We start from the raw sequence: 26,360 nt of genomic DNA on the forward strand, positions 1-26,360 counted from the left end.
ACATCTTTTTAAACTATCATGTGGTATTTCATTTGTAATTTTTAAATAAATAACTATATCCTTGTTTCTTACCATAATTAGGTTGCTTGCTTTATGGATTTTATATATCATTTAATTATATGAAATAAACTATTGATTTATGTCTAATAAAAATTACTGAGAGGAAGTTCATAAATGTGTTTTCACAGTGAATAAATTCTGTATTTTAACTCTTTATTAGTAATTTATAAAATTACAAAATATTTCTTTTCTTTTTTTTTAAATTTTATTTTCTCTTTTGTTGCCCTTGTTGTTTTATTGTTGTTATTGATGTCATCATTGTTGGATGGGGCAGAGAGAAATGGAGAGAGGAGGGGAAGACAGAGAGGGGGAGAGAAAGACACCTGCAGACCTGCTTCACCACCTATGAAGCAACTCCCCTGCAGGTGGGGAGGTAGGGGCTGGAACCAGAATCTTTACAGCCGTCCATGTGCTTTGCGCCACATGCCCTTAATCTGCTGCGCTACCGCTGGACTCCCTACAAAATATTTCTTACCATAACCCTTCCCTCATGGGTTGTTCTAGTGTTTCTAGCAGAGACAGGGATCATATACCTATGGGACCCCCAATAATTTATTTGACTTATTACACTAGCAGCATAAGATCATAAACTACAAACTAGAAGGGACTCTAGGGGAAAAATAGTCCAGAGTACTTATTTTTGAGGTAGAAAACTGACAGCTAGCATTTATAAGTGATTTCTCCATAGTGATACCTTTTTATTTTTTGAAGGGGCAGTGGGTACCAAGGACCAAATCCAAGGCCTCAAATATGTGAAGTAGATTCTGTACCACTGAGGTACATACATTCCCAGCCTCCTTCGTGGATTTTTTTGTTTTATTTCACATCATTGAAATTTGTATTTGTTGATCCTTTTGTTTATAGAATTCCAGCTAGACCTCCCACTATCCATCAAGATGTCTTGTAAGAAAGAAAAAAAAAAACGGTAGTCGGGCGGTACAGAGAGAGAAATAGACACCGGGGCCGAGAGTGGCACAGTGGGTTAAGCTCACATAGTGTGAAGCTCAAGGACCCAAGCAAGGATCCTGGTTTGAGTCCCCAACTCCCCACCAGCAGAGGGGGTCTCTGGTACCACGGTAAATATTGAGTGCCTAATAAATTCTAGATACTAGAAATACAGAAATGAATGAGGTGCTATAGGGTGACAGACAACACATGAGAGACTCAAATTTAGTATTACTAGACTCTCTTTGAAAGAAAACTGCCCAATGTACACACAGATTAGGCTACTTAATTCTAGTAACCTTCCAAAGATTATTTTTTATAGCATTCTCTGCATCACTACAGTGAAACTTTCATATAGAGAAAATGCTTTTTTGTAGTGTAAAGTTGTCTAGTTGTATAATTTCAACTTATCCTATGTTTTTTAAATTTTTACTTATTTATTATTTATTCCCTTTTGTTGCCCTTGTTTTATTGTTGTGGTTATTATTGTTTTTATTGATGTCATCATTGTTGGATAGGACAGAGAGAAATGGAGAGAGGAGGGGAAGACAGAAAGGGGGAGAGAAAGATAGACACCTGCAGACCTGCTTCACCACTTGTGAAGCGACCCCCCTGCAGGTGGGAAGCAGAGGGCTCAAAGTGAGATTCTTCCGCCGGTCCTTGCACTTCATGCCATGTGTGCTTAACCCGCTGCGCTACCGCCCAACTCCCTATCCCATGTTTTTATACATGACTGATCTACTCAAGGTTATTCAGAACTTGATTACCCCTATTTCTGAGGTATCCATGTCTATTTACAGGAAAACAGCAGAGATAGAGTATATGAGCCTTGGAGTTAACTCTAAATACCTAAAAAATTATGTGTAACTTAGATCTGTTTACTCATCTATAAAGTATAATATATCGGGGTTTGGGCAGTGGCGCAGCGGGTTAAGCACACATGGCATGAAGTGCAAGGACCGGCGGAAGAATCTCAGTTTGAGCCCTCTGCTTCCCACCTGCAGAGGGGTTGTTTCACAAGCGGGGAAGCAGGTCTGCAGGTGTCTGTCTTTCTCTCCCCCTCTCTGTCTTCCCCTCCTCTCTCCATTTCTCTCTGTCCTATCCAACAACGACAGCAGTAATAACAATGATAAACAACAAGGGCAACAAAGTGGGAAAAATAGCCTCCAGGAGCAGTGGATTCGTAGTGCGGGCACCAAGTCCCAGTGATAACCCTAGAGGCAGAAAAAAAGTAAGTAAATAAATAAAATACAAAAAAATAAAGTATAATATATCTAATAATAATAATAATAATAATAATGTCTACCTCCCGAACATGCCATGATGAGTAAGTGCAATAATATATACAAATTGTTTGGTATTATAATAAACACTAAATACATATCAACTGTTGTATTCATTAAAGAAATTATGAGATAGGGGGCAGGTGGTGGCACACCTAGTAGAGCACACATGTTACCAAGCACAAGGACACAGGTTCAAGACCCTGGCTCCCACCTGCAGGGTGTGGGGTAACTTCACAAGCACTGAATCAGTGCTGCAGGCCTCTCTCTCTCTCTCTCCTCATCTACTTCCCCCGTTCCTCTCAGTTTCTCTCTTGTCTCTGTCAACTGAAGAAAGGGGGGGAAAAAAGGCCTTGGTAGTGGTGGATTCATCAAGCCCCAGTGTTAAACCTGGTCACAGTTTTTAAAAAGCAGTAGAGATAGTAGTACTTACTGAGATTTAGAGGGTGGTGGTGGCTTACCTGGTAGAGCACACACATTACCTTGCATGGGGACCTGGATTTAAGCCCTTCGTCCTCACCTCAAGGGGAAGCTTCATAAGCAATACAACAGTGTCTCTCCTTTACTCTTCCTCTATCTTTGCACCCCTCCCCCCACTCACCCTCTTTAGGGGGAAAAATAAAAACCACGGAAATAGTGGAATACTGAAGGCACCAGTGATAGCCCTGGTGGAAAAGTAAAAAAAAAAAAGAGAGACATCTGCCCAACATCAATAAAAATAAATAAATAAATAAACCAATAAGACTACGTAAAGCTTCTGCACACCAAATGAAGCTATATGATTTCTTTACAAATGTTTGCTATCGGGAGTTGGGCAGTAGTGCAGCGGGTAAGCGCAGGTGGTGCAGTTTGAGCCCCCGGTTCCCCACCAGCAGTGGGATCACTTCACAGGTGGTGAAGCAGTTCTGCAGGTGTCTATCTTTCTCTCCCCCTCTTTGTCTTCCCCTCCTCACTCCATTTCTCTCTGTGCTAACAACATCAATAACAACAACAATAATAACTACAACAACAATAAAAAACAAGGGCAACAAAAGGGAAAATAAGTAAATATTAAAAAATAAATGAATGTTTGCTATCAATATAAGACAAATTATATTATGAGATTTTATATGTTGTTTTTAGTTGAAGGACATGATACATTACTATAGAATAGAAAGATGTGAAGTTATGGAAAGAGACCTGAGTCACTCAAGTTTATAGAAATGAGGCTCTAAGGTATAAGGTGGCCTAGGATAATGAAAAGACAGAAAAACCTGTGGTATAAAGTCAACTTTTACCAAAAATATGTACATAAAAATGCTATTGTGACTCTGAAATTTAGGTGATCCTGCATAAATAATTTTTCTATAAATTACTAAAAGCCAGTAAAGGTCATACAAACAAGAATAAGCACAGAAGTGCTTTTGCATTGAGAATAACAACAAAGATGAGTTTTTATGAACTATATTTGTAGAATTCCTACCTTTTTAGGAATATCAAGGGTAAGATACTTTTGAATAGATGATATACCTTAGTGAAGTTCAGCCTACAATCATTTATCAGACTTATACTAAGTGACTTTTCTGTACCAGGCACTCTTAAATCAGTATTTCACTCATTTGTCCATGTATCTGTCATTCCATACACACTTCAGTGAGTGTTGCTACATTCTAGGTACCTTAGAATACAGATGACTACTCCAGTCATTTAAGTTGCTGACATATAGAGAAATATGAGATAAGTGCTCTTTGAGAAAGTTAATTGGAAACACAGATAAGTTATAATTGCTTGAGGGAGCCAAAAAGGTTGTCATAGAGCCATGTTAGCAAAAAACTTAGTGCTTTGAGAGAATGTTAAATAGTTAAGTTTAACTGGAGCAGAAGTCATAAGGGGTAATAGAATAATTCTTGGAAATGAGAAGTAAAGGTTAAGGCTGTATCTTCCCCCCCCCCCCAGGGTTATTGCTGGGCTCAGTGCCTGCACCATGAATCCACCGCTCCTGAAGGCCATTATTTCCCCCTTTTTGTTGCCCTTGTTGTTGTAGCCTCATTGTGGTTATTATTATTGCCATTGTTGATGTTTTTCGTTGTTGGATAGGACAGAGAGAAATGGAGAGAGGAGGGGAAGACAGAGAGGGGGAGAGGAAGATAGACACCTGCAGACCTGCTTCACCGCCTGTGAAGCGACTCCCCTGCAGGTGGGGAGCCAAGGAGCTCAAACGGGGATCCTTACGCTGGTCCCTGCACTTTGCACCACATGCGCTTAACCCACTGCGCCACCGCCCGACCCCCGAGGCTGTATCTTGATGGATATGGTTGTAAACTGCTCAAGAAACATTTTATCTTCATTACACTCCCTCCATAGCATGTATTCCGTTAATGTGTAGTGAATGGAAGGCCTTTTCTTCTGTGGTAAGGAATTTGAGTTTATTCTGAAAACTTTTACCTCTCAGCATTTAGGGTATTAATCATTTGGTCTTTGGGTATAAGACTATGACAGAACAGATGTAAAAGTACTATATAAACAAAGTATAACATTCATAAATTTTACTTGACAATTGCAAGAAAAACATTATATTTATCTTATTTATTTTAATGCCACCAGGGTTATTGCTGGGACTCAGTGCTGCCACTACAAATCCACTGCTACCCACAAACATTTTTTCCAGTTTTTTTTAATTTTATTTGCCAGTACAGAAAGAAATAGCAAGGGGAGGGGAGACAGAGAGAAAAAAAAAGATACCTGCAGACTTACTTCATCACCATGTGTGAAGCTTCCCCCCTGCAAGTGGAGAGCAGGGGTTCGAACCCAGGTACTTGTGTATGGTGATATGTGCACTTAACCTGGTGTGCCACTGCCCAGCCTCCAAAAAGTATATTTTTAAAATATTTATTTATTCATTCCCTTTGTTGCTCTTATTGTTTTATTGTTGTAGTTATTGTTGTTGTTGATGTTGTCATTGTTGGATAGGACAGAGAGAAATGGAGAGAAAGAAGTGAAGAGAGGAAGGGAAGGCAGAGAGGGAGAGAGAAAGAGAGACACCTGCAGACCTGCTTCACCATTTGTGAAGCGACTCCCCTGCAGGTGGGGAGCCGGGGCCTCGAACCAGTATCCTTACGCAGGTCCTTGTGCTTCGTGCCAGGTGCACTTAATCCACTGCACTACCGCCCAACTCCCTCTTTTTCTTTTTAGATTAATTTAATTTAATTTATTTATTATTGGATAGAGACAGAGAAATCGGGAGGGGGGATAGAAAGGGAAAGAGACACCTGCAGCCCTGCTTCCCCCTGCAGGTGGGGACCAGGACAAATATTTTTAACTGGTAAGAAAATGCCTAATTTTTTTATGTGTATCCATCATCTAGTATATGGTTCCTATTAGTTTTTAACTTTTTTTCTTGCCAGCTTTATCAGTGAGTCTTGGTTACTTATACAAGAAATCAATTGTGCCCTGTGGCTTTTACTTTTATCTCCTTCCCTCCTTGCCTGCCTCATTCCTTCCCTCCCTCCCTCCCTCCTTCCCTTCCTTCCTACCTTACATTTTTGAATAGAGAGAAATTGAGAGGGAAGGAGGAGATAGAAAGGGAGAAAGAGAAGCACCACAGATGAAGCATCCCCTGCAGATAGGTGTTTGAACGTGTCCTTGTGTATGGTGAGATGCACTCTACAGGATCCACCACTGTCTGGCCCCAGTTTTTTAACATCTTTACTGGGGTAATTATAATCTTAAAATTCACCCGCTTAATGTCTACAAGTCATTGTATTTCCACTATTTTTTTTTAAATATGTATGTACTTATTTTCATGAGAGGCAGAGAGTAGGGACAAGAACACTACTCAGCTCTGGCATATGGTGATGTGGAAGATTCAGCTGTTGCCTTTGGAGCCTCAGGTGTGCAAGTTCTAAACTCCAACACTGAAATATCTCCCCAGCTCTGAAGGGCTTGTTTTCACTTGATGTTGTCTCTTCCCTTGATTTGTTGTTGTTTATACCACATATAGTGAGATAATCTGGTATCTGTCTTCTTTCTGACTTAGTTCACTTTGCATAACCCCCTTCAGCTTCATTCATGCTGTAAAAGGCAAGATTTCGTTTTTCCTTGCAACTGAGCAGTAATCTGTATGTGTGTGTGTTTGTACACACAACTTCTTTTAGTTTGGCCTTCAGTTTGTTTACATATATTGCACCTTGATTTGCAGGGGAATAAAATCTCATTAAATTCTGGAAAGCATCAATATCAAACTCATCAACATTACTACTATTAAAGTTCATGAGCATAAATTGTTCCAGTCTTCTTTACTATAACATTCTCACAATGCCTGATGCGGAGTAAGTAGAAAGTTATGTAATGTGGTCCGGGAGTTGGCACAGTTGGATAAAGCACAAGACTCTCAAGTGTGAGGTTCTGAGTTCAATCCCTGGCAGCACATATACCTGAGTTATGTCTAGTTCTTTCTCTCTTTCATCCTATCTTTATCATGAATAAATAAAATCTTTAAAAAAGAAAAAAGAAAGTTATGTAATTTTAAATGAATGAATAAAGCAGTCTTTATCAGATGATTTTAAACTTTCCTTTAGCCTTTAATCATTATAGCCCCTTCAACTGCTAGACACTGATATCAATACTTGGGATTATACCACACTCATCACTTTATTCTTAATACTTAGAATATCGTTATTCATACAAATGAACTGATGAAATTAACAAAATAGATGGTCACATTTTCTTTAATACTTCTAGTAACAGAGAACTTTATCTTATAAGGTAATCATATAAAGCTCAATATTCATTCAGTCTAACATTTCAAATGGTAGTAACAATAGTGACCCTGCAGTGTCTGAGTGAAATATTAGTGAGATTAATCCAGGGCCTCCTTACAACTTTAAAACTCCTATTCATGGGAGTCGGGCTGTAGTACAGCGGGCTAAGCGCAGGTGGCGCAAAGCACAAAGACCGGCATAAGGATCCCGGTTCGAACGCCGGCTCCCCACCTGCAGGGGAGTCGCTTCACAGGTGGTGAAGCAGGTCTGCAGGTGTCTGTCTTTCTCTCCTCCTCTCTGTCTTCCCCTCCCTCTCTCCATTTCTCTCTGTCCTATCCAACAACAACAACAACAATAATAACTACAACAATAAAACAACAAGGGCAACAAAAGGGGAAAAATAAATAAAATATATATATATATATATATATATATATATATATATATATATATATATATATATATATATAAAAACTCCTATTCATTTACTAGTACCCTAGGGTTAATTAAGGGGAAATCCAAAGATTATGTAAAAACAGCTTAGAGTAAATTTTTTTAAAAATCTAGTCTTTATGGCATTGATCATAAGGTAAAAAACAGAGTAGGCCAGTTAGTTATCTGCTGTCACAGAAACTTAACATACTTTAGTGTATTATGGCAGTGAGATTCAGTCAAGAAGTGCATCTTCAGAGGACATAATAGGAGTTGTATTGTTGTGTGGAAAACTGAGAAATGTTATGCATGTACAAACTACCATATTTACTGTCAACTGTAAAACATTAATCCCCCAATAAAGAAATAAAAAATAAATAAATAAAAAGAAGTGCATCTAGGAGGCCCGGGTGATAATGCAGCGGGTTAAGTGCACATGGCACAAAGCTCAAGGACTGGCTCGAGGATCCCAGTTTGAGCCCACCTGCGGGGGGGTGGGGTCATTTCACAGGTGGTGAAGCAGGTCTATAGATGTTTATCTTTCTCTCCCTCTATCTTCCCCTCTTCCCCTCTTCTCTCGATTTCTCTCTGTCCTGTCCAATAACAACAACAGAAGTAACAGCAATGACAATAACAATAGTGGCAACAAAATGGAAAAAATGGCCTCCAAGAGCAGTGGATGCATAGTGCGGGCACTGAATCCCATCAATAACCCCAGAGGCAAAAAAAAAAAACAAAAAAAAGTGCATCTAGACCTAGGACTAAGATGATTATTCATAATTAGTGAATGCTTTTTAAAATTGATTTAACATTTGGTTTACAATATTAGAAGATTTTAGGAGTATAGCTTCACATCTGTAGGTCCCTACCTACAGATGTGAAGTGTGTGTGTGTATGTGTGTGTGTGTACACCAACCACCAAAGTCCCAGCGCCATTACACCTTCTCCTTATCCCTACTACGTCCCCTTTGTTTTTCCTCTGACAACCACCATAGTTTTTAGAGTTTTAAGTAAATTTGTTGTTACTACTTTTAGCAAGTTTGTTTTAGCCACTTATAGTCCACATGTGGGCGAAACCATCCAGTAGTTGTCTTCCACTTAGTGTAATTTCATTGGTTTCCATCTATCTTATCCCCAGAGGCCCAGTTTTTAACTTTGTAGTGGCAGAGTATCATTTCATTTATTCCTCACTATAAGGAAAAGAGATATTTACCACTTTTTTTTTCCTTTTTAAAATATTTATTTATTTATTCCCTTTTGTTGCCCTTGTTTTATTGTTGTTGTTATTGATGTCATCATTGTTGGATAGAACAGAGAAAAATAGAGAGAGGAGGCAAAAATAGAGAGGGGGAGAGAAAGATAGACACCTGCAGACCTGCTTCACCACCTATGAAAAGACTCCCTTGCAGGTGGGGAGCCAGGGGCTTGAACCGGGATTCTTGTGCCAGTCTGCGCTTTGCGCCACGTGCACTTAACCCACTGCGCTACTACCTGACTCCTGACATTTACCACTGTTATCTCACTTAACAGATGAGAAAACTAGATTATATAGAAGTCATGTAAATTGTTTTAAGATCATACAACTATTAATAAGGTTTAACATGAATCCAGGCAGTTTGTGCACTTTCAGCCATTATGTGTGGCAAAATAATAGATTACATTTTAATTGCCAAATCTAGTGACTATTCTGTTTCATGATGAAAAGGAACTAAGGTTCCCTTAGTTTTCATTAAAGGAGTTCAATTTACTAATCACCTGACCTTGAGATGGGGATTTCATGCTGGATTGTTTAGGTGGGCCAATGCAGCCACAAGGGTCCTTCTATATAAAAGAGAGAGGCAGCACTGTTCTTGCTTATGTTAGCCTTGAGACCTAGTTTTGTAACTAGTACACAGTTAGGCTTTAAGATAATGTTTGATAGGGCTAGTAGTCATGCACTCTGTGGAGTGCACACATTACCATGCACATGGCGCTGGGTTTGAGCTCTAGATACATACTAGTAGTAAGGAAGCTTCAAGCATAGAGGAATGGTTTTGCAAATCAACCCCTCTATCACTCTTTCTCTCTCTCTCTCCCTCTCTCCCTCTCTCTCCTATCACAAAGAAAAAAAATTAAATGGCCACTGGGAGTGATGGATTCATTGTGTAGTCACCAAACCCTAGCAATAACTCAGGTGGCAATTTAAAAAAATCTAGTAAATCTATATAGACCAAGAGTCAAAACTTCTTTTTTTGTCTCTAAGTTTTAGGACTACACTATGAATTTCACAAAATATATATAAACATATATGATGAGCTGTATGTTTTTGATATATATGTATATAAGCTTTTTTATAGAGATAGAAAAAAATTGAGAGGGAATTGGGATACAGAGGAGAATAGAGAGACACCTGCAGTACTGCTTCACCATTCGTGAAGCTTCTCCCATCCCTGCAGGTGGAGACCAGGGAATTGAACCCAGGTCCTCCTGTATGGTAATGTGTGTGGTCTATGCAGTGTACCACCACCTGGCTCATATATTTTGTACATTATTTATTTTTTATGAAAGATATACAGAAGGGGGAGGGAGGGGGAAACAGCACTGCTCAGCTCTGGCTTATAGTGATACTGGGACTTGAACCTGGAACCTCAGAGCTTCAGGCATGAAAGTATTTTGCATAACCACTATGCTATCTCCCCACCGCAGCCCATATATTTTAATCTTTTAGCTGACTCTCTTTCTGTTCATTTTCTAGGACTCAAAAAGTTTTCATGCCTGCAAAAACATTCTACAGCCCTTTTTTTCATTAGCATTTTGGTATTTAGAGTCTCTACAAGCACCAGAGAGGAACTCTTGCATGTAAATGTGAAATAAACAGAAGATTTCATCTAGGCTTTTTGTTTTTCTTTTTAATTAATTAAGGAATTCTAGATAGAGACAGAAATTGAGAAGGAAGGAGGAAACAGGGAGGGAGAGACCGACTGACCTGCAGCCCTGCTTTACCACTCATGAAGCTTCTGCCTGCAGATGAGGATCAGGGGCTTGATTCCACATCCTTGCACACTGTGATGTTTGTGCTCTACCAGGTGTGCCACTGCCAAGCCCCCTTTTTGTTTTTCTACAGGCCTTTCAATGAGCAACTTTGATTCTTTTAATTCACAGAAATTTTTTTTCTCTTACGTCTACACCCTCCGAGCGCTAGTCAACTAAGGCCAGAGTAGAATAAATTTAGCTCAGATCATGATTTTTTATATAAACAGATTTACATTTAGTTTAACAATGAAGATATCATAATGTCGATGCAATAAGACTATAATAACTAACACTCAGGGGTCCCAGGTTCAGTCCCCTACACCATCATAAGCCAGAGCTTAGCAGTGCTCTGGCAGAAAAAACAATTTAAATAAATTTATGACACAAGTGGTATAAATTCATAAATGCATAACTTAAACTTTAGATAGTCTAAAGGTGTTCAGGGAATTTTCTTAAGGATGAGTATACATGAAGTAGAACATTTTACTTAGAGGGTTTTTTCCCTGCTTTTAAGGTTAAAGCAACAAAGGAAAAGCTATGTTAGAACAATGGACACAAGAAGATGCTGGCCAGTTGATATGATGGCACATTAATGTTGTGATTTTGATTCAGAAAAGTTGCTGACACTAGGGATTTTTCCCCCCTGTGGAGAACTGCTTTCTCTGATCTAGTGGATGATGTGAATGCACTTAGAACACTGAGTGAAGACTTAATGAGAATTTCTTCTGTTTGATTGGTGTTTTTATAGAATCAGGTTACTGTAGAATGTGGAAAAATGATTTTGCTCCAGTTTCTAAACAAAATGAAAAGCATTGCCCTAATTGAATTTGTTTGTACATTCTTGCTGCTCCACATAGGTCAAATTCCAAGATGGAACAAAAGAATAAAGCTGGAGGGTAGTATGGAGCCTTGACAAATATACTGTAAATATAATAAATGGCATTCTTACTAGGGCATGGAACCTTTAAATAAAGAATGCTATGTGGGATGTGCATTCGTCTCCATATTTGTTGGAAATGAAATGTCTGCATTTAGAAAAGATGAGGATTGAAATCATCTGAAAATTAGTCTTTTGACTACTGTAGGAATTTGGTTATAGTTTATATGACTTTTATGCATAGGCATCTTTTCTATAGCTCACTTAAGGTTAGATCTCTTATAGATATTGGAATAAGGGAACCATCGACCGTTGTAATTGAAACTCTAATCTTGCACAGGTACAGTACTGCTGAGTGACCACTTGAGCCCACTTCCTTTGCCTGTCGACATTTCTTCTCTTTCTTTTGCCCTTTCTTTCTCTCTCCCCCCCCCTCCCATTCTCTTGTTCTTTCTTATTAGAGCTTCACAGCACCAGGTTGACAATTTTCACGTAGAGATAAGAAAAGGGAAAAACCAGGGCACCAAGATACTAAACTTCCTCCAGCATCATAGTAATTTCATGTGGTGCACAAGGGACTTGAACTTGGATTGCTATGCATGGCAAAGCAGGCATCCTCCCAGGTTAACTATTTTGTCATTCCACTCTCCCCCCCACACTTTTTTTTTTAACTTAGAGAAAGTATGTAGCACTGCTCCACCATCCATGGAGCTTCTGCAGTGCCATCATGTGGTGCCAGGGTTCAAAACCCAGGACCTGATACATAGTAGTGATGTATGCACAGTACCAAATCAGTTATCTCCTGACTCATAATAACTTTTTCTCAGTAATTATATCAAATGCTAATCTAAGCAGTATATATTAACACAATTGAGAATGATATCAATATATTTTGATGACTTAATATCAGTACACAGTGTCAAAAAGTGACCAGAAAAAATTTTTTTCCTCTTGAAAAAAGATTTCAGGGTAATTTTTTAGTGCTTTGAAATAAATTCAAGTACTGTTTTAAAAGCAGTAAACATTTGATCACTCACAATTGTGGTTGATGAAAACTAGCTATATATGGGGCTCAGAAATTACTCACCTGGTAAAATATGTACTTTACCGTGCATGAGGACAAGCCTCCCTAGGGAAACTTTCATGAGTGGTGGAGCAGCGCTGTGTTATCTCTCTTCTTTTTTTATCTGTTTCTCTTCAGCTCTGTCTCTCCCTATCAGTCTCAAAAAATAATAAAATAAGCTACCAAGAGCAGAGGAATCATGTAGGTGCAGAACCCCAGTGATAACCCTGATGACAAAACAAGGAATAAAATAACAACTAGCTATGTGTATGCTTTCCTTTGAAGCACAGTTTACTGTTTCATTTCTCTTTCCCTTTGTTGATGAAAGATATGAAAAAGGAGTAGTGTGATTTCAGAAATCATTTACATGTTGCCCTTTATACTTTTCAGATCAGTAACTCCCCGGTAGTCATGATTAGCCTATGATATTCATTTGACAACATGAGTATCTTTCTAATGTCCATACTGTTTCTACAGACAGCTCTTTAAGGACTGTAGAATTTTTTCCCCCAGTTGAAATGAGGCACTATCTCAGTCCTGAATAGATTGCTTATTTATTGGTATACAAGACAACTTTTCAAGAAGTGTTATGTCCCATAGAGTAGTAGGTGTTTACTGTTTTCAAAATGTTATGTTTTATATATGTTAGACTTGGAGGGGATGTCAGGATCGAACTAAAGGCCTCATACATGTGAGGTATGTGCTATATCTACCACTAAACTACTTTTTTTTTTTAATTTTGAGTTCTAGATTTTTTTTTTTTATAAAAAGGAAACATTGACAAAACCATAGGATAAGACGGGGTACAACTAGGGAGTCGGGTGGTAGCACAGCAGGTTAAGCAAAAGTGGCGCAAAGCGCAAGCACTGGCTTAAAGACCCCAGTTCAAGCCCCCGGCTCCCCACCTGCAACAAGGGGAGTCACTTCACAAGTGGTGAAGCAGGTCTGCAGATGTCTGCCTTTCTCTTCCCCTCTCTGTCTTCCCCTCCTCTCTTCATTTCTCTCTGTCCTATCCAAAAATGTTGACATCGATAACAATAATAATAATTACAACAATTAAACAAGGGCAACAAAAGGGAACAAAAAAAATATTTAAAAAAAGAGGGGTACAACTCCACACAATTGCCACCACCAGAACTCTGTATCCCATCCCCTCCCCTGATAGCTTTCCTATTCTTTAACCCTCTGGGAGTATGAACCCAAGGTCATTGTGGGATGCAGAAGGTGGAACGTCTGGCTTCTGTAATTGCTTCCCCACTGAACATGGGCGTTGACAGGTTGATCTATCCACCCAGCCTACCTCTGTCTTTCCCTAGTGGGGTGGGGCTCTGGGAAAGCTGAGCTCCAGGACACATTGGTGGGGTTGTCTGTCCAGGGAAGTCTGGTTGGCATCATGCTAGCATCTGGAACCTGGTGGTTGAAAATAGAGTTAACATACAAAGCCAAACAAATTGTTGACCAATCATGAACCTAAAGGCTGGAATAGTGCAGATGAAGAGTTGGGGGGGGGGGGGTCCTCCATTTTGTAGATAGCTAGTAGGCATATATTAGTTATATTCCAAAGGGCCTGTGGCTATACTAGTTTTTTTTTTTCCCCCTAAGCCTAAAATCTGGTATGAAGGTGGATCCAATTTATTGTCACGGGAGATGATGTCATGGCTGGAAAAAGACCAGAAAGCTGGATCAGGGAAGAGAGTAGCTCCCTAATTTGGGAAAGGTGTATAAATATTGTTGACTGTAAACCCCATCGATTGATATGATCTGGGGCCCATATTCAGCTTAGCAGCCTATGTGACCTCTGCATCCCTGTAGATCTGAGCTCATATTCTGTGGTCATGAGTAGGAACATTCCAAGCTGCCCCAATATCAGAGGACCCATCTTCCTCAGGTGTAGCATAGAGTATGTTGTCCAGCCTCCCTTCAGGGGATGGAACATTATCTACCGTTGTTGATCCAAGTTGAGGGCAACATCCTATGGGGGAGCCCACAAAGAGGTCTGTTTGTTGTTCCTGATGGAGATGACCAGTAACAATGGAGAGAGGGGTTTTTTTGAGGTCTAGGCCCATCATGTCTGTTTGGGAATCTCAGGACTCCGTGACTAGGGCCCCAGCTGATGGGGTGGCCTGATAGTGACTAAAGTCATCGTTCAAATGTGTCAGTCTCTTGCCCTTATTCAGCTTTTGCAGTCCTGGCTTTGATAGGGTTAGCTTTGGAGTGAGTGAGAGAACTGTAATAGGAAGTAGGTGAGGAGGGTATCTAAGTCTAAGTATTTCATTATGAACTTCATACTGTCTCACTGCAGACTATTGTGTTTTGCTTTCAGGTATATATTTTGCCTTAACTTATAAATACATGTGAACATATTCTCTAGCTCACAGGACTTGGTCTATATCTAGGTTTTGGGACTTTGTTAGAAAGTGAACCACCTGGAATGGAATTAAAGAATCCTATGAAAGGAAAGATCTCACCAGAGTAATGAGGATGAAGGGTTGACATTCCACACCTGATGGCTCTGGACACATTCCGAAGTGAAGCATGCTGAGGTGGTACTCATTGAGTTGATTAGGTTGGGATCAGCGGATGCAATATCATTTTGTATGAATTTGCTGGGCTAGCTTCGTGGGCAAGAGAGAGATGATCCAGGAACCAAGCTCGACCGATTTGTAGCAATACAAATCTTTATTCAGGTGGACGTCCCAGAGTCGGGTGTGAGCACAGCAGGTTAAGCTACATGGCGCCAAACCCCAATGGCCGCCTCCCACTCTGCACACCAGCCCTTCTCCAGGTCGGGACCTGGGGGAGAAAAGAGAGAGTGAAACCAGGAACAGAAGTGGGGTTTATGGGATAAAACCGGAAGTGGCAAGTCGGGAATGGAGATGGCTAAGAAAGGGGGTGGAGAAAAGAAAAAGTAACGCTGGGAACTTCCTTAGCTGGCATTGCTATGGTTTTAGCTGGCAGGAATTAGCAATACCCTGAGGGGATAATGTGGTGGGGAGACCTTTAGTCATTTATAAGACAAAGCAGAAGATTGGTATGTAGATAAAGGAATGGGCCATACTAGCATAGGATGGTTTGTGGGCCCTGCCTAACTCAACCACATCTGCACAATTTCCCAACATGAATTGAGAGAAGCATGCAGGAAGGTGAGCCCCACCCTAGAGGTTCCAGGACTGGGGGAAATATAGGCTCTATAGAGGAAGCGGGAGATTCCTGCTGTCTTAGGGTTTAAGAAGACAATAGATAGTTACTGCTATAATCACATTATTTGGCAATTGGGTTAACTTTGAAATATCCCTTTGTTTGGATTTGCTGTATCATACACAACATCACCATAATTTATGTCCTTTGACATTATTTGTATATAGCTGTGCAACTGGTTGCTTCTGTTCTCCCTGGTCTAAACTTTTAAGAGAGTCAGCCTGTCAAAGACTCAGCCTGTGTATTAAAAAGACTCAGTCTATGCTTTAAAAAGTTTGAGACATTCTATCAATTTTTCCCCTCTCATATTAATTAAATAATGATTTATACTAAACTATGTTCTTACCTACACATATTAGATTTTTTAAATGAATTTAAATATTCCCATTTTATTTTTTTTCTGCCTAAGATGTTTGTGATTTTTTTAAGCCCTAAATCTTTTCAGATATATTCCTAAGCTCCTTAAAGAAATCTAAATAAAGGAGTACTGGAAAAAGTAATGCATGGGTATCTCTATAAGTGAATGCCTGGGCTCAGGAAGCCTCATTGTTCTTTAACTGTGGTTGCTGGCACAGATGGAGAGCGGAGACTACTGCCTGTTAAAGCTGCTGCTGAGAAGGGTCTCTGGCTGCTCTTCACAGGTTAATACTAGGAAACTTTGATTTGCCAGAGGAGTCTGGGAGAAGAGCAGATGGCCACAAGAAGGACCCTGCAGCTAACTCAGCTGCTTAGAGAAGCTTAGGGTGACCTCTCTGTTGCAAACAAACCAAGTAGCTCTCAGGGTAATGGGGCAGCATCGTTTGTATTCCCGAATAACAATACTTCTCCATGCTTCACAATCTCTCACACCCTCACCCAGTGTGTGAGCGCCATCTGCTTCTTGTGAACTTTTACAGGCTCTGGTTTGGCCATTGGGACTGTTACTAAATGATATCTCTGTTAGATAAGTTCCTTAGAAATTGTTTTCACATGAATCTAATGGGCATATGAGTATTATGTCAATTACAGTTAAGAAACTGAGCAAAGAAATCCTGAGAGATACTGGAATAAGAACTTAAACATCCTGATTTCTTAGTCTTTATGTCATTTAGACATCAGTTACCCAGCATCAAAAAAAACCTCTGGAAAGGAAATTAGTTATTTTAGTTGTCACTCTCACTGTGTGGCTACTATTTTTGCTAGGTGATAGTAAGAAGAAAGAGTGACTGCTGGTATACTGTGGTAGCCTTGTGGGAGATAGGACTAAAATAGGATGGTCTAGTTTATACTATGAGATTTCACCACAACCAATTTACTCTGAAGGAAAGCATTTTGATTCAAAGAAAAGTATGTGTGTGTGTGTGTGTGTGTGTGTGTGTGTGTGTGTGTGTGTGTCTCTCTACGTAAACTGACTAAGAGAAATTACCCTTTTTTGTAAACCACAATTCTCCTTTTCCCTGCCATTGGCTGCAGCTACATTCATTTTCATGCATTAGCACCTGCCCAGGGGCCTGGTGAATCAAAAGAGCAATGAGCAAAATGGTTTTAATTGCCCAAGCTTTCCTCGAGCCTTTCTTGCACTCAGAAACACAAAAGACTTTGAATGGTGTCAGAGGGTTGTACAGAGAAGTGCTTTTCTTTGCAACTCTCAGCAAATGATTCACTCACTATGCTGAGACATTGTCTTTTACAGATGAGTTCATGAGCCCATCTTCATTCTGTGAAAGCATCACAGAGAACTTGTCAGTTCCAGTTGCCTTCAACAATTCCCCAGGAAAGCAGATAAACATCTATTTACTGACTTGTCATTTATGTAGGACTTCATATCTTTTCAGAACTATACTTGCTAATTACTTTTATAAAGTTTTTTTTTGTGTAGGTTAAACTGCAGAATTATATTCATGTTTCATCACACTTAAGAAGGCAGGCTATAGTGCTAAACTGTCCGTGTTCTAATTCTAACTCTTATTTTTTATTTGAATTTTTTTCATTTGAGGTATAATGGTTTATAGTTGACAATAAAAATAGTAGTTGATATACATATAACTTTTCACAATTCTCTGCATAACACTAACTCCCTATCTAGGTCCTCCTCCCCCATCATGCTCCAGGAACACCCCCCTCCCCCAGAGTCCTTTACTTTGGTGCAGTATACCAAATCCAGTCCAAGTGCTGCTTTGTGTTTTCCATCCCTCAACTAGGGCCCCATATGATGGGGTGGCCTGGTATCGACCAAATAGGCCATCATTAAGTGAGCCAGTCTCTTACTCTTATCCAACTTTGGTAGTCTTCTCTTTATCTGACAAGCTTAGACTTTCTCCCAGATATTATTATTATAACCAAGTTACTTGCGAGCTTGGTTTACTTTGAAAAATCCCATGGTTAGGATTTACCATACTATACTTGAGCTTACTATGATTTATATTAGTTAATGCTATCTACTAATAACTATGTCTTAGATACTGACAGGATCTATCTGGTCTAAGGCTGTAGATAACTTAGTATTTGAAAAAAATAAAATAGCTATTTTTGGAAATGCTTTAACAATTTAAGCCCAGTCTCAGAATTCAATCAGTTTACAAATCTGTAACATTAACTACATAGACTAAAGTAATATAATATACTCGAAATTAAAATCTAGACGGCTAAAGAACTTGAGACATTCAATCTATTTACCCGATACATTTAATAAATGGTGTTTTATAACATTATAGGAGTTTAATGCTATTCCTACCACCAAAGTTCTATGACCTGAAAATCCATCCTCACCCCAGAGTCTTTTACTTTGCTGTAATACTCTTAAACCCAGTCCAAGTTCTGCTTTGTGATTCCCTTTCTATTCTTCTTTCTCAACTTCAGTCCATGTGTGAGATCATCCCCTATTCATCCTTCTCTTTCTGGCTTATCTCACTTAACATGATTCCTTCAAGCTCCATCTAAGATGAGGTGAAAAAGATAAATTCATCATTTCTAATAGCTGAATAGTATTCCATTGTGTGTTTATACCACAACTTTCTCATCTATTCTTGGACACCTAAGTTTCTTCCAGGTTTTTGCTATTACAGATTGTGCTGCATGGCCAGGTGGTAGTGTACCTGCTTGAGTACACACATTACAATGCACAGATAAGTATACAGCCTTGTCTCTCTGCAGCCTCGTGTTTTACGAAGGCACTGTGATTCTTTTTTTCCCTCTTCTTATTTTTCTGAGACTCCTCTGTCATGAGTTGCTTCCTCTTTATCAAGAGGCTTCTCAAACCCTCTACTCCTTTTTCTCTAGACAGTTTCTTTGTCTCTGGGACATTTTTCTCTGGGCCACACCTTGGTTCCTCTTGACTGTGATCATAGTGCTTGGGAGATGCGGGGAGGGGCCGCTCCCGAATCTCTGCGGAGAAGGGCAACTGTAACTTGCAGAGCCTTCTTCAGAACTTTGGCACTCCCCAAGACTGGAGACACATGGTTAGTTCTTCCCTCCTGACCCTGTTCTTCCTTCTATGGGAATGGGTGCCTGCAGCAATCCTGCAGGAACAGTCAGAACCAGCCTAACTGGGATTTTGAAGCCCTTTTTCGAGTAGGACGCCCTCTGGGACTCATAATGCCACATAGCGGGATCTGAAAAATCTGGTTTACAGAGCCCAAAACCAAAATCTCCCTACCACTCCCCCCCCCTTGGTTCTCTCTGAATATCTTAAGCTTGCTGTCTGCCCCCTCTGCTTTCAGTTGTGTTCTGTGAGTTGAATGACTAAAAAAATTTTTTTTGAGTGAGTTGAATGATTGAATTTTTTGTACAACCCATTTTGTTCAGAGTACTCTGAAACTTAACTGACTTTATATAAAAACAAAAACTGGGGAAATTTCTGAAAAGACTCTCCTTTCGCCATGTTATAGTCTAGGCCCCTTTGTCAAAAATTAGATAACCGAAAGTGTAGTGGGGGCTTATTTCTGGACTCTCAATTTTATTCTACTACTCAGTGTGTCTGTTTTTGCTTTAGTACCAGGCAGTCTTGATTACACTGCCCTATAAAACAGTCTGATATTTGGGAATGTAATGCTTTCAGTTCTGTTCTTTTTTCTCAAGATTGTTTTGGTGATTCTAGATATCCTCTGGTTCCAGATAAACACTTGTAGCTTTTGTTCTAGTCTCCTTAAAAATAAAAACTGGGTGGGGCCTGAGGGGGAAAAAAGCCTGTGTAACATTCAAAGTATATGTCTAACTACTGTGAAGTTAACAAATTAATTTTCTTAATTTGGAAATCAATCTTACCTTTTTCATTAAGATTATGTGCAATTTACTTTGAATTGAACTTTAATGTGATTTTACTGGTATTAATTTGCCAGATTTCATGAATTCTATAATTTTGGGTCTTATTTTAACTAACCATAATCTGAAGCTTGAACTTTGGAAATTTTTGTCTCTATATTTTTAAATCCTGCCAGGCCACAATTGTAGCTCTGAAACATGCATGCATCTTTTATTTTCAAATATTTCACCAATATTATTTAAAATTGCTTTTGTATTCATAGTGTAGAGTGCTGTTAAAGAGGGAAATCTCCAAAACTTGCCAGTCATTTGTTTTTGTCTTTAGTATACCATTTAACACATCATATTGCAACCATTTACTTATATGACTGTGATTTTTTTTTTCTTTCTGGCATCTGCACAATTCCACCACTCCTGGGAGACTGTCTCCCCCCCCCCCCCCCCAGAGAGAGAGTAAGAGACAGGAAGAGAAGGAGAAACACCACAGTACTGCTCCACCACTTCCCCTTTGTATGGTGCGCTCACACTGTGGTCGGGCTCTAATCTGGGTTCTCAAGCATAGTAAAGTGTGTGCTCTGCTGCGTCAACTCTCTTCTGGCCCCTGATTTTGAAAATTTTGAGGGCAAAGATTTAGTCATGACATGTTTTAGAGGTAGTGTAATATAAGTAGAATAAAATAGACTGTAGGGTCAGTCAGATATGTTCCCAAATCCCAGCTCTATCAATTGAGGAACCATAGACAAGTCACTTGACCTTTCTAATCCTTAGTTCATATACTTAAGGAACATAGCTCACACAGCTAAAATTAAAAACAAACAAACAAACAAAAACCACACCAACTTCATAAGGCTGTTCTGATAAATTACTAAAGAAAAAAAGTCAGCAGCGTTCTGTAATACAAGAGTTTTTGACAAATATTTGATAGTTCTCCCCCTTTTTGGTAGCATCCCTAAATCTAATAATCTGATACTTGAAATCTTACTAAACTTTTGTTGAATGACTTTAATTAGCTGAATACATATCCTTGTCAAAAGAAAATTATATTTAAAGAATAAATAATATTCTAGAATGAATTTGCTATTAATTTGACTTTTTCAACTTAGTTGTAACTTTAAAAATGTTCTCTCTCTATGTCAAGATTGGTACCACTGGAACTGGCAGAATAGCTCACTTGGATATTGTACTGCTTTGCCATGCACTGCTTTGTTTCAACTAGGACCCCCACCGCATTGAAGAAAGCTTCAATGCTTTGATCTCTTTTACACTCTCTGTCTCTCTTATTTATCTCTAAAAAAAAAAAAAAGATGGTTATGCAAAAAGACTTTAATGCTTGAGGCTCTGAAGTCCCAGGTTCAATCCCCAGCACTATCATAAATTAGCCAGATCTGCACAGTGCTTTGGTATGTGTGTCTCTCTCTCTTGTCTTTCTCTCTCTTTCCTGTCTGTATCTCTCTTTCATTAAAAAATAGTAAATAAGATATTCTTAAAAGGTAGAAGGAGGAGGAGGAGAAGAAGAAGAAGAAGGAGGAAGAGGAAGAAGAGGAGGAAGAAGAAGTGTAGAACTTCACTAAACTCTTCTTTCCATGTCTTAGGAGGCATCTTGTTCCCCATGTATTCTGTACGGTCTTCATTTTAGAATTGTATCTTTTGAAGAAGAAATGTCCTTATTGTCATTGGCCTACTTCTTCATGGCATTCTGATTTCTCTTTATTTCATTTATAGCAATAACCTTACTCTAGATAAGTGAATGTTACTTGTAGAGTTGCCTTTGCTTACCACCTGGAGCTCAAAATCAGGAGAGGTTATTAATCTTTTGAAGCTATGATGAAAGTTATGAACTAGCTCCCCATTAAAATGTACAAATGTGCAAATAAAAGTTTTCACATTAATTCTAGAGGTTCATAGTTTTTAGAGTAAGGATTCTTTCTAGAGTATGTTTTCCTTAAGTATAATACCTTAGTTTCAATAACTTTTGTGTCTGACAGAGCCTACCATATATATATGTAGGACATATTCAGTCAGTTATTTCTGATTGATGGAAAATGGCGAAAGGAAATCCTCAAGTTTGCTACAGAATCTCTAAACACACTTTCTTTGTTTCCTTAGGCTTCCATCTCAGTGGCACAGTGACTGAACCAGCCACTGCTACTGAACCAGCAGTGACTTACAAAGTTGCAATCAGTTTTGATCGGTGCAAAATCACTTCAGTGACATGTGGCTGTGGGAACAAAGACATTTTCTACTGTGCACATGTGGTAGCACTTTCACTCTTCAGGATTCGTAAACCAGACCAAGTCAAATTACGTCTTCCGATCTCAGAAACCCTTTACCAAATGAATAGGGACCAACTACAAAAGTTTATTCAATATTTAATCACAGCACACCACACAGAAGTTCTTCCCACTGCACAGAAACTGGCAGATGAGATTCTATCCTCCAACTCAGAAATCAACCAAGTAAACGGTAATTGTACAGCATTTTTGTTGCTAAAAATCTTTTTAGTCGCTTTATTGCATGTTTAGAAGATGGGATATTTTTATAATTATGATTACTTAGTATAATCATCAGTTCCTTTTATCCTAACAGCTATGTGTTTAATCTTTTTCTTTTTGCCTTTTGTCTTCACTGGGGCTTTACCACCATTTCAGGCTGACCTTTTTTTGTTGTTTTCTTTGTTGATTTTTTAAATTTTTATTAGTGATTTAATAATTATTAACAAGATTGTAATATGATAGGAGTACAATTCCATGAAGTTCTCACCACTAGAATTCTATATCCCATCTCTTCCATTGGAAGCTTCCCTATTCATTATCCCTCTGAGAGTAGGGACCAAAATTCTTTTTTTTTTTTTTTTTTTTTTGCTTCCAGGGTTATTACCGGGGCTCGGTGCCTGCACCACGAATCCACTGCTCCTAGAGGCCATTTTTTCCCTTTTGCTACCCTGGTGGTTTTACCGTTGTTGTGGTTATTATTATCATCGTTATTGATGTCGTTGTTGGATAGGACAGAGAGAAATGGACAAAGGAGGGGAAGACAGAGGGAGAAAAAAACAGACACCTGCAGACCTGCTTCACTGCCTGTGAAGCGACTCCCCTGCAGGTGGGGAGCCGGGGGCTTGAACCGGGAACTTTACACCGGTCCTTGTGCTTTGCACCACATGCGCTTAACCTATTGCACTACCACCCAACCCCCTGGACCAAAATTCTTTATGGAGTGCAGAAGATAGAAGATCTGGCTTTTATAATTGCTTTTCTACTGAACATGGATGTTACATGGCAGTTGATACCCCCAGCCTATTTCTTTCTTTTATTTTTTTAATATTTATTTATCCCCTTTTGTTGCCCGTGTTGTTTTTATTGTTGTAGTTATTATTGTTGTTGTTACTGATGTCATCATTGTTGAATAGGACAAAGAGTAATGGAGAGAGGAGGGAAAGACAGAGGGGGAAAGAAAGATAAAACACCTCGGACTTGCTTCACCGCCTGTGATGCGACTCCCCTACAGGTGGGGAGCTGGGGGCTTGAACCAGGATCCTTACACTGGTGCTTGTGCTTTGTGCCACCTGCACTTAACCCACTGCATTGCCGCCCAACTCCCCCCCACCCCCACCCTCCCTAGCCTGTTTCTATCTTTCCCTAGTGGAGTAGGGCTCTGCAGAAGTGAGGTTTCAAGACACATTGGTGAGATCATATGCCCAGGGAGGTCAGAATGGTGTCATAGTAACATCTGCAACTTAATGGCTGAAAAGCGATAAGATATAAAATAGGACAAATTGTTTAATAAATAGGAACCCAAAGATAAGAACAGGACAGATGAAATTAGGGGTCTTTGAGGAGGGAAGAAGCTAGGAAGTCTATTTTAGATATGTTCTAAGGGGCCCATGACTTTAGTAATTTTTACCTAAGCTTTCTAGCTAACATGCAGATGGACTAAAAATGTTGTCTGTGAAGATGTCAGTGTTGAGAATATAGCAGGAAAGCTGGGTTAGAGGAGAGAGCTTCAGGAATTTTTTTGTAACCAGAGCACTGCTGAGTCCTGGCTTATAGCAGTTTTGGTGATTGAATCCGGGACTTCTGGTGCCTTGGCTATGAAAGTCTTTTTGCATCACCATTCATTGGTTAGAAACGAGAAAAACTGAGATGTAATAGGGTGATAGAGAGGGAAAGAGCAAGAAAGACAACAGCATCACTGCTTCACTCAAGAAGCTCCCACACTATAGATGGGGACTGGAAGATTGAACTTGGGTGCTTATGCCTGGTAACATGTGCACTCAACTGAGTGTGCCTTCACCTGGCCCCTCATACTCACTTCTTTTAATGAAAAGACTTAAACTTCCTTGCCAGTGAAATTATATAGGAACATTTTTTAATCTTTTTTTCTCCTTTTATCATTTTACTAGGGGTCTTTTTTTTTTTTTTTGCTTTTGCTTGCTTTATTTTTATTTTTTCCTTTATTGGGAAGATTAGTGGTTTAAAATTGACAGTAAAATAAAGTAGTTTGTACATCTGTAACATTTCTGTTTTCCACATAACAATTCAGCTGCCTCTAGGTCCTCCTCTGCCATTATGTTCCAGGACCTGAGCCCCCACCTTTTACTTTGGTGCAATACACCAACTCCAGTCTGAGTTCTGCTTTGTATTTCCCCTTCTGTTATTTTTCAACTTCTGCCTATGAGTGGAATCATCCAATATTCATCTTCTTTCTAGCTTATCTCACTTAACATGATTCTTTGAAGCTCCATCCAAGATGAGGTGGAGAAGGTGGATTTACTGATCTTTTTCTTTTTTAACAAAGTATTCCCCTCCCCCAAGATTTTGCCTGCGGAGGTGACTCTGCTGGTAAGATCAATGCCTGACATTTGTAAGGCCCTGCTTTGATCCCTGGTACTACACATGAGTACCAAGGGCAGAGACAGGTGGAACTCCAAGGATAGAGCAGTACTTCTGTGTCTCAGATTTCCTCATAGATTGTAGGCCTTTAGCATGGGACCATCGGTTTGAACCTTGGCACCATATGGAAACACTATGGATGGCACCAGGGCACCTCCATGAGTGGGGCAGCAGTGCCGAGATAGCTATCTTTTCTCTCTATCTGCCTCACCCTCACTGAATAATGAATGAGAAAGCTAAAGCTGCTCAAAAGTAATGCCGTTCATATGTAAATTCATGGTGCCGCCTTATAAAAGAAATACATGATAGGGAAAAATTGCCTGGAAGTTAGTGAAGGATAGTTGGAGAGACTGGCTATGAATAGTAACTCTAGTCTAGCTGGTTCAAATTATTTTTGCTGGACTGGGGGAGATGGCTCAGTTGTGCACAGAACTTACATACGTGAGTTCCCAAGTTCAATCAAAAGTACCACATAGACCAGCATTTAGCAGTGCTGTGTCTCTCATTCACTCTCTCTTTTAAGATTTCATTTATTTATAAAGGATGAGAGGCAGAGAGAGAGAAAATCAGACATGTGTGCTGCCAGGGATTGAACCTGGGACTTCATACTTCAGAGTCCAGTGCTTTATCCAATGCTGAACCACCTCCCAGGCCACAATCATTCACTCTATCTCATAAAAAATGAAACATTCTGGGAGTCGGGCTGTAGCGCAGCGGGTTAAGCGCAGGTGGCGCAAAGCACAAGGACCGGCATAAGGATCCGGTTCGAACCCCGGCTCCCCCCTGCAGGGGAGTCGCTTCACAGGCAGTGAAGTAGGTCTGCAGGTGTCTATCTTTCTCTCCTCCTCTCTGTCTTCCCCTCCTCTCTCCATTTCTCTCTGTCCTATCCAACAACAACAACAACAATAATAACTACAACAATAAAACAACAAGGGCAACAAAAGGGAATAAATAAATAAAATAAAATATAAAAAAATGAAACATTCTATAAAAAGTATGAGAATAATATTAATGCAAAATTTTCTGTGCTCTTATTTGTTCATTCCTAAATGATGCATCCGTCTTGCTATCTGACCACTAATATTGGCATTATTATATATTAATCTTTTTTTCTCCTCCTTTTATGCTACGTGATCTCTTTTTTAATGGAGATTTTTCATTTAAGGTTCATTTTTTCTTTTTTTCCCCCTTTTGTTGCCCTAGTTGTTTATTGTTGTTGCTGTTATTGTTGTCATTGATGTCGTTGTTGGATAGGACAGAGAGAAATGGAGAGAGGAGGGGAAGACAGATAGGGGTAGAAAAAGATAGATACCTACAGACCTGCTTCACCACCTGTGAAGTGAACCCCCACAAGTGGGGAGCTGGGGGCTTGAACCGGTATCCTTACACTGGCCCTTGTGCTTCCTACCATGTGCACTTAACCCCCTGCGCCACCGCCCAGCTCCCTAAGGTTAATTATTTCTAAGAGAAAGAGAGAACATCAATTCTGGTATATGGAGGTACCAGGGATTGAATCAGGTTTCACTGAAACTTCAGTCAAATAGGTTCTGTGTTATATGACATATGCTGTAAAGCTGAGCTGTCTTCTTGGCCTGATCCCTTTCAAGAACTCTCAGCTACAAC

At 39.5% G+C, this 26,360-nt stretch overlaps 1 protein-coding gene across 2 annotated transcripts in view; it reads left to right on the forward strand.

The window, feature by feature from the left end:
• ZSWIM5 (zinc finger SWIM-type containing 5) overlaps positions 1-26,360 on the forward strand; it is a 205,288-nt gene that overhangs the window by 88,777 nt on the left and 90,151 nt on the right. For both annotated transcript variants that reach the window (XM_060206007.1, XM_060206008.1), the window contains exon 2: positions 21,955-22,311. In XM_060206007.1, coding sequence (XP_060061990.1) covers positions 21,955-22,311 — 357 coding nt within the window. The remainder of the gene's footprint in view (positions 1-21,954; positions 22,312-26,360) is intronic.

Source organism: Erinaceus europaeus, chromosome 13 (genome assembly GCF_950295315.1).
Source record: "Erinaceus europaeus chromosome 13, mEriEur2.1, whole genome shotgun sequence".
In the NCBI taxonomy this organism is placed as follows: domain Eukaryota; kingdom Metazoa; phylum Chordata; class Mammalia; order Eulipotyphla; family Erinaceidae; genus Erinaceus; species Erinaceus europaeus.